Source organism: Lupinus angustifolius, chromosome LG20 (assembly GCF_001865875.1).
Source record: "Lupinus angustifolius cultivar Tanjil chromosome LG20, LupAngTanjil_v1.0, whole genome shotgun sequence".
NCBI lineage: Eukaryota > Viridiplantae > Streptophyta > Magnoliopsida > Fabales > Fabaceae > Lupinus > Lupinus angustifolius.
The window spans coordinates 5,392,899-5,401,824 of record NC_032028.1 but is presented as its reverse complement, the minus strand read 5'-3'; the positions used below and the strand labels follow the sequence as shown (position 1 = coordinate 5,401,824).

At 33.2% G+C, this 8,926-nt stretch overlaps 1 protein-coding gene and 1 long non-coding RNA gene across 3 annotated transcripts; one reads left to right on the top strand and one right to left on the bottom strand.

Moving 5' to 3' along the window:
• Window positions 1,047-7,101, top strand: LOC109335981 (probable serine/threonine-protein kinase At1g54610). Of its 2 annotated transcripts, none has more exons than XM_019572291.1 (8): window positions 1,047-1,278; window positions 1,866-2,310; window positions 2,565-2,849; window positions 2,941-3,258; window positions 4,239-4,466; window positions 5,153-5,253; window positions 5,955-6,072; window positions 6,552-7,101. In XM_019572291.1, the coding sequence occupies exons 2-8, from the start codon at window positions 1,936-1,938 to the stop codon at window positions 6,879-6,881; spliced, it is 1,755 nt and encodes a 584-aa protein (XP_019427836.1). In that variant the 5' UTR covers window positions 1,047-1,278; window positions 1,866-1,935; the 3' UTR covers window positions 6,882-7,101. The 2 variants fall into 2 exon arrangements, with proteins under 2 accessions (XP_019427836.1, XP_019427835.1); XM_019572290.1 differs by having other exon boundaries at window positions 6,549-7,101.
• On the bottom strand, window positions 1,421-1,859 carry LOC109335985. Its single transcript, XR_002106283.1, has 2 exons — window positions 1,661-1,859; window positions 1,421-1,607 (listed from the first exon to the last, which is right to left on the bottom strand). It is a non-coding gene; the product is annotated as an uncharacterized LOC109335985 (long non-coding RNA).

The following is an 8,926-nucleotide window of genomic DNA, read 5'->3' as shown; positions in this document are numbered from 1 at the left end:
ATCTCTGACAATCCCTCTTTGCAATCAGGATCAATGAGAGGGATGCCCAGAAAGTGTTTGATACGACACCGTCCTGAAATGGACAGTTCTTCGGAACAGATCAATCATATATCCTTGTGAGAAATAATTTTGTTGCGTTCAAATCGGCTTGTTATTAGACCTGTACTCTTGGTTATTTCCGAATAGTATATTGGGAGGATATTGGTGAAAGGATGGATGAAACAAACATAACATTCATACATTGAGATTGTGAACTTTGATCCTTATAATATGATATTATAACATCATTTATCATTGTGCATTTTTATATGTGATGTATATATTGTGTTTATTATGCGTGTCTATCTGGATGTGATATTCATGGTAATTTCACGTCGTCAATGAGTAATATTCATTAGATGTTTTACTCCCTTTTCTTTCTGCTTGTCTTCTATTCGCGTTTTGTTCAGATGGATCATTCTGCCAGATCTGAGTTACCGCTTTTCGATGTCCTAGGAGGGGCATGGAGGATTGAGGGAAACGGTTATACCTACACAGGCCCTTGTGTTTTTTGATTAGTGTACCTTTGTAGGGTATTTATTTTGCGAGTAGTTTTATTTGGGCGACAATTATGATTTCGCCTTGTACTTCGTACCAACATTTTATGATATTCTAATGAAGTATGATTCAAAGTTATATTGAATTATATTTTTATTACCTCTAGGTAATGATGTTTTTTATTTTTTGCATAGTATGTTACTTAAAGTGGTGTTCCAAAAACCAGCACGGAATGATTCGTCCAAATGCACGAGTATACTAATATTGGACTATTTAATGATAACGAGAATGGATAAATCTATAACATCGTTGCCTTCCATAGAAAAGTTGATATTAATATTGCAAAAATGAGACCATTTCAAAGTATTTTTTGTAATGCTCATTTAATAGAAACCCTTTTTAAAAGTTTGTTAATACTACTTAACAATGACAAATTAATAAATATTTTATCTTATTTTATTAGTAACCAGTTTGGCCATTTTCACAGCTTTTAGAATACATCTATCTAATGGTACCACAATAGGTGATTGGGTTTGTAAGAAAGAGACTTTGAGGGCTTTGACTTTTTTGTTGAGAGTCGGAAGATCTCAACCTCTATATTCCATTCTCTTTTTCTTGTGTCAGTGCCAACACAAAAGACCAAACCAAACAATCTCTTTCTCTATCTCTCTCTCTTCAAAACAAGACAATTAACTTCATCATCTCCTCTTTACAGAAATTCTAGCTTCAATCACTGTTCCTGTAAATCTCTCTTTCTTATTTCGCTACATGACACAACATAGCACCATTTTTTTCTCTCTTTCTGTTATTGTTCTTCAAACCCATCACGTGCTTTATCTAGAATAATTATTATTTTTAATAAAAATATAAACTTTCATTTTTCACTTCCCCTTTATCTGGGTCACTTTGACAACCCCACTGAATCTTGCTACTTTTGTCCTCAATTGAATTCTAATTTTGCCACTGATTCTTATTGTGCCCCTGCATCTTGTGGTCCAGTGATCATTTCATCATTCTAAACTTCAAAGTTTTTACTTTTGAATTTGATCTCAAATTGTTTTGATTGTATGCTGTGATTATGTTATTAATTGTAGGATTGTCAAGTTAATTGATAGTAAAAAACATGCATACTAAAGTTTACTGCTTTCATGAGATTATGTTATTAATTGTAGGATTGTCAAGTTAATTGATAGTAAAAAGCATGCATACTAAAGTTTACTGCTTTCATGAGATTATGTTATTAATTGTAGGATTGCCAAGTTAATTAATAGTAAAAATCAAGCTGCTTATTTCATATCTAATCATGCTTTTGTTTTTTAATGGATTAGTTGTGGTGATTTTTTTCCTGATCAGTAATAAATCATGTCATTGGAATGAAGCTTAGAGATTCTAATAGAAATGGGGTGTGTGTTTAGCCGAGAAGTGTCATCGGGAATAATCTCTGAGGTGAAGGAAAATAAGAATTTGAGTGTTGAGTCAGACAGGAAGGTTGGTGAAGTCTCCACTAACAATGCTGAGGGGAATGTAGTGGAGAATCAGAATGGTCATAAGGAGAAGGAAGAGAAGGGCGGTGATGATGCGACTCAAACTCAGTGGCCGCAAGGTGAAAGAAGAAGAGCATCAAGGCCAAACCCAAGGCTAAGTAATCCCCCAAAGCATTTGCAGGGGGAGCAAGTAGCAGCTGGGTGGCCACCTTGGCTTACGGCAGTATGTGGGGAAGCACTTAGTGGGTGGACTCCACGGAAGGCTGACACATTTGAGAAAATTGATAAGGTGGGATTGTATTTGCTGGGAAATTTGATGTTTTCAGTTACTTTAACTTTGGGTACATACATTACTGTTAACTTGAAATAGAATTGCATTTGATGGGTCATGATCTTGTGGGAAGGGTTATAAGGAATGAAGTCTGTGTTATTTGAGTCAAAAGAACTTATATAGTGTACAATCTCTTAATATTCCTGTTTTAACAATATCTGTTGTCTTCTCATAATTGTTTTCTTTTTATTTTAATTTTCCCTTCATGTTAGATCGGTCAAGGGACATATAGTAATGTGTACAAAGCTAAAGATATGTTGACTGGTAAGATTGTTGCACTTAAGAAGGTTCGATTTGACAATTTGGAACCTGAGAGTGTAAAATTCATGGCTAGAGAGATTCTTATTCTCCGAAGATTGGATCATCCCAATGTTATAAAGCTAGAAGGTTTAGTTACATCAAGAATGTCCATGAGTTTGTATCTGGTGTTTGATTACATGGTGCATGATTTAGCTGGACTTTCTGCAAGTCCTGAAATCAAGTTCTCGGAGCCTCAGGTTAGATCAGGTTTGCCTTAATAATTTATGAAATAAATAGATATCCTTTGGTTCTCTTTCTTCTCCAAATACGATGTATCTCCTACTACAGGTCAAATATTACATGCATCAACTGCTATCAGGACTTGAGCACTGTCATAAGAGACACGTGCTTCACCGTGATATTAAAGGATCAAATCTTCTGATTAACGAGGAAGGGATACTTAAGGTTGCTGACTTTGGACTTGCATCTTTCTTTGATCCAAACCGCAGGCATCCTATGACTAATCGTGTAGTTACCCTTTGGTATCGGCCTCCTGAGTTGCTGCTCGGTGCCACAGAATATGGTGTGGGTGTGGACCTTTGGAGTGCTGGTTGCATTTTAGGAGAGTTATTGGCTGGGAAGCCAATTATGCCTGGTCGTACAGAGGTGAAAACCTAAAATGTCTTGTTTTGGCGTATAGGATTTTTTACTTCCCTAAATCTCTGCCTAACAGTAGTGTGGTACTTTAATGAGTTATGTGTTTTGGAACAGTGAAAGAGAAGTTACTTCCTAATCTCTTGTCTATAAATGACTTTAGTAATTTACATATCTAATGGAGGTTGCTTTTCTTCTCTTGTGACCTGGAGGTCATGGGTTCAAATCATAGAAACAGTTTTTTCGCTTGCGCAGGTAAGACTGCATATACCTACCCTCTCCAAACCCCATTAAATGGGAGCCTCATGCACTGGGCCACCCTTTTTGTAAGGGACCATGATTTTTATAGGGGTGCTGAATGATGATCAAAGGATATTTCTTTAAGAATTTCTTGTGGTCAATCAAGTGGTAAAGCACAACTTGATCTTGACAAGGAAACTGTGCACAATTGAATCTGTAGAACTATTTATAGTTCATATTGCATCATGTTATTTCTCTAAACAAATTCACCTAGCTACTATTACAAAGTTTTACCTTGCCCATACCATTTAGGATTGAGTTAATAAAAAAGGGTGGCCCAATGCACGAGGCTCCCACACAATGGGATTTAAGAAGGGTAGATGTATACAGTTTTACCCATCAATCGAAGAGGTTGTTTTGAGGTGTAGCCGATAGTGGCCTCTCAGAAGTAGAAGGGTATTGGTCTGCACTTGTAGTATTTAGAGATACTAGTTGTTATGAGGATAGTAATAGTCATTTTGGTTCAGTTATCTAATTATGCAATGTGGACTGATAAATACCAATTTACATTCTCTACAATATGTACAAAATTTCTGTGTTTATCATTTAAATGCATCTCCAAGTTTTTTTCTCCAGTAAACCACCCTTTGAAAGTGCTATAGTAGATTTTATATTTAGTTCTAACATCTCCAAGGATATATTTGAATTCTCCATTGTATACTTTCTGACTTTTTTCTTGAATACTTATGTAGGTGGAACAATTACATAAGATATACAAGCTTTGTGGTTCACCTTCTGATGAGTATTGGAAAAAGTCAAAGTTGCCCAACGCTACTTTGTTTAAACCCCGAGAACCATACAAAAGATATATAAGAGAGACATTTAAAAAAATTCCTCCTTCTGCACTATCCCTTATTGATACTCTTCTTGCTATTGATCCAGCCGAACGGTTGAGTGCCTCAGATGCCTTAGGAAGTGAGGTAGGATTTTAAATATATATGATCTTGCCATTATAATACCGGTGTGATGTTCCAAATCATGTACTGCCTTGTTTAATTTTGATTTGCTGCCACCGAGACTGTCTTGATCTATTGGTTCCTGATCCATTTTTGGTGCATATAAGTTTCCTGAAAACATACTTGAAACTCTTTTGTGAGACATATAGATTGCGTGTTGAAATTCATGAAGCCCTATGACTTGTTTGCGTGAAAGTTATGAAGTACTGTTATATGAGAATAGACCTCGAATCTTCATTGTTGTCAAAGGAAAACCATTGTAAATCTTAAATAGTCCTGAAATCTCCAGTGTGCCTCTCCCAGGCTTTGTTTATTTTAAAATATATGTTCCTTCTTGGAATAGGGTTAATAAGTTCGTTTTCGTGTTAAGTGGTGGGTGTCTGGGCTATTGTGAGGTCAATACGCTCTGTCTGGTTTTCTTTGGATGAATAAATAAAAAATACCCTAATCGATGAAATGAATAGCATGTTTTACATGATCTCATGATAAATCACATAGGCATTCCAAAATTAATGTTATATGTCTATGAAATTATAAGATGAAAGTTGCCTTGAATCTGATTTTGATGCTATCTTTGTTGACTTTAGATATTATTTTTTATATCTAATATATTTACATTTACTTTGCTTGTCGATCCTATCATTTTACAGTTCTTTACAACAGAACCTTATGCTTGTGATCCTTCTGATCTTCCAAAATATCCCCCAACTAAGGAAATGGATGCTAAACGACGGGATGATGAAGCGAGGAGGTATTTGTGCTCAAATTTTGCTTTTTGCATACTAATAGGGCATTGTGAGGAGCTTATAGAGATAAATACACGTGGACTTAGGAAAATAGCTTAGCAATGTAGCTTGACCATTTTTTATAAACATTTTAGCATGTTTCAATTAGTTTAGAGAAGTTTATTAAACTAAGTTCTTTTTAGCTTATTTTAAAAAAAACTTATTGAATAAGCTCAATCCTTGCCCAAACATGGCCCAAATGTATGTTAATGTTTAAAAACTTGATATTATTACAACAAGTGATTAGGAGAGAGAAAGATGAGGACAGAGGAGAACATGCAAGTGTTGTTATGTGAAACATTTCTTTTTTTGTAACCTTGTATCTTTTATTGAGTTAATAAAAGATGTGCATATAATAATGACTCTTAGAACTTTTGGTTGAAAATGTGGAGACTGGAAACTGTTTACACTTTATCTTCATTAACAGTAGGGATACAGGTTCCTTTAAGTATAACTTGTGAATGTGAACATGTTAAAAACGGTGAACAGAGAAACTGTAGTTTGCTTTAACTTACACACACCCACCCAAACAGACTGACATTTATGGAAAAATCAGTACAGTTAAAAGTGTTCCCTTGTTCTTTTTGGTTAACATCTACGAGTCGTAATTTAGCCATCATATCACGTTTGACTAACTCTGAACTACTCCATGAATATGAATGATCAGATTAAGAGCTGCCGGCAAAGCTCAAGGTGGTGGTCCAAAGAAGCATCGTACACGTGATCGTGCTGTAAAACCCAATCCTGCTCCTGAAGCCAATGCTGAGCTTCAATACAATATTGATGTATGTTAAAAACATTACTTCTGTTGATAACCAAAAATATATGTCTGTTAAGTTGGTTTATGAAGTCACTTAATATTTATGTAGACACACACATATATATATGCTTTGAGATTATTATATCATTGAAGAATGCCTAAAAAGGTGAAATGATGAGCAAGTAGGCAGATTGATAGGATTTGGCAACTGAACCTTCTCATAGTTTCTCCTTCTGATACAAATATCTAGGAAAAACAATTTCAACAAATAGATTATTTAGATTTAATGCTCAATTAGTTTTTAAAAAATGTAGCATTAAACTAGCATTGTGTTGCTTTATTTTCCATTTATTTTACCTTAGTTTAAGGATCTTACTTTATGCTTAAGTATCTTTATGCTGCTGCTTTCCTTCAAATAAAACTCATTTTCATGTTTTATAATTGAAATCTGCATAATTTTGATTGAGTAAAAAGTATTTGTTGCTTGGATTTCATGTGTAGCAGAGAAGGCGTCTAGTGACGCGTGCAAATGCTAAGAGCAAGAGTGAAAAATTCCCTCCACCACATGAAGATGGACAACTTGGTTTTCCTTTGGGATCTTCACAACATATTGATCCAGATATTGTTTCTAGTGTTGTTTCTTTGGGTTCAACCTCATATATATATTCAAGGGAACCATTCCAAGATTGGTCAGGTCCCATTGGTAATTCTGCTAGCAATAATGTTATGCCAAAGAGGAAGAAGAAACAAAGTGCAGGTGATGCATTGGATTTTTCAAAACCACATAAAGGTACCCTGAAGGATAAAGTTAATGGAAATAAAATCATAGCTTAGATATTTATAACATTCTTAAAGAGTTGAAATTAAGAAAAAATCTGTCCCTGCTACCTCATTTTTTGGTGGAATACAACTACTGCTTTTAAATATGTCCTGCTGCATGCCTTGCTTGCTTCCCAAGTGAAGAATAATTGCTTGTTGCAAAGGGGTAAAATCACTTTCCCCTCATATTTACACCATTTTTTGTTTTTTAGTTTTATTAATTGGTTTTCATTTACATTTTTTTGGGTTCATTCTATTGGTATGATGAAATAATTAATACATACATTTGATTTTATATCCTTTTCTACTCTCCGGTGTTACTGAATCATGTTTAATTTGATATGAAACTATATATATCAATTTATATAAGGTACATTCCAAATTATATTCAGTTCATGTTCACCAATTCCTCACTACTTCTAAACCTTCCTTGTTGCATATAGTAGTTGATTCTAAAGTTAGATTTTCTTAATTCATTTGGATCATTTGTCCTCAATTTTTTCTTAATTCCTTGTCTTAGACCAATGACATATTACCACATGAATAAAAGTAATAAAAAGCAATATTTTAATTCGTTCGAGAAAGAGAATAGACATCATTTAAAATATGTGATCTCTATTCCTAGTATCATCCTAGAGAGCTGATTTCTCTTACTCCGTGAGCCCAAAAACTAATATGGAAAACTGTTCAACTTTGGAAGTTTGTTTAGTTTATTAAACTTGAGTTGATCAATAATAATAGTTGTGAAAGTTAAAAGAATATATTTTTTATTATTTATTTTATAATAATTAATTAGAATATTAAATAAATATTAGTAATTTGGTAAAATTATTAGTGTTTTATAATGCAATAAATAATTATTAATGGGTTGATAGAATTTTTAATATTTTTATAATTATTTAATTAACTACATAATTTGGTAAAATTATTAGTACTTATTTCTAAAAATTATTTGGTCATTATTATTCATTTGTTTAGTTATTATAATTATTAGTTTATTTTTGAGTTAATTACACTCACACCCCTGAGTTTTAGTGAAATAACATAAATTATCCCTTATTTTTTTACACCTACATAAACCCCTTAATTTTTATACTTTTATTACACTATATCCATATCCTGCATAAGAAATAAATATAATTTTTTAAATAAAAAATGTGATTAATATAATTAAGTTAAACAAAACATGATATATTATGGAGAAAAATTGTTATTGAAAGCTAACAAATGAATTATTGAATTATAAAGCTAACAAATAATTAATGTAATTTTGTAAATTTTAAAACTATAAAGCTAACAAATGAATTATTTAAAGGTGTATGTTTTTTGGAAATGTAACTTTCTACAAACTAACTTTCAAATGACATAAATTCTCTTTTTAAAATCCAAAGATTTATTTAATTTTTGTTCATTGATCTCAATAACAAACTATCTTAAAAATTAGTAAATGGTTTTGCCAAATACTATGTAACACCGTGAATTTTACGATTTATAATTATAAGATTTTATTAATATTGTTATTAATTATATTTTCGAAAATGAATTTCTGGGAAATTTCGGTAAAAAATTAAACGAAACTCTAGTTGAGTTTTAGTCTTGTAATTCTATTTTCAATTTAGTGGTAAATTTTCATGATTTTCGGAGACAGTCAGTTTTGGACCACTGTCAGTGCCGAATCTCATCCGGTATGGCTCAAAAATTGGTTTTTGAGTTCCGTAACTCGGAATCGAATCCCGATTGCGCCGTTGGCTTCGTAATGTCATTTCGAGTCAATATAGACCCTGATCTGGTCCATACCTATTTTCTAAATGTTTTGCACTCGAAATACCGAAATCCGAAATTCTAATCGGATATTAGGATCAGGTGATTTATAATACCCGATCGAGTATTGGCCGATAATACTCGGGCATGTTTACGCTCGTGTCCGCGAAGTGGTCATTTTGCATTGGGATGTGAAATTTGACTTTCATAAAGCAAATCTCACATCACTTTCACCCATATCTCATGAAATCATCATTAGCCACCCTAGGAGATTTTTCATCATTGCCTAGGGGGAATCT

Coding starts and splice junctions, on each gene's coding strand:
- LOC109335981 (XM_019572290.1), top strand. CDS start 1,936: ATGGGGTGTGTGTTTAGCCGAGAAGTGTCATCGGGAATAATCTCTGAG. Junction 2,850..2,940: donor TCAAGTTCTCGGAGCCTCAG/GTTAGATCAGGT, acceptor CTCCTACTACAG/GTCAAATATTACATGCATCA. Junction 6,073..6,548: donor AGCTTCAATACAATATTGAT/GTATGTTAAAAA, acceptor TTTCATGTGTAG/CAGAGAAGGCGTCTAGTGAC.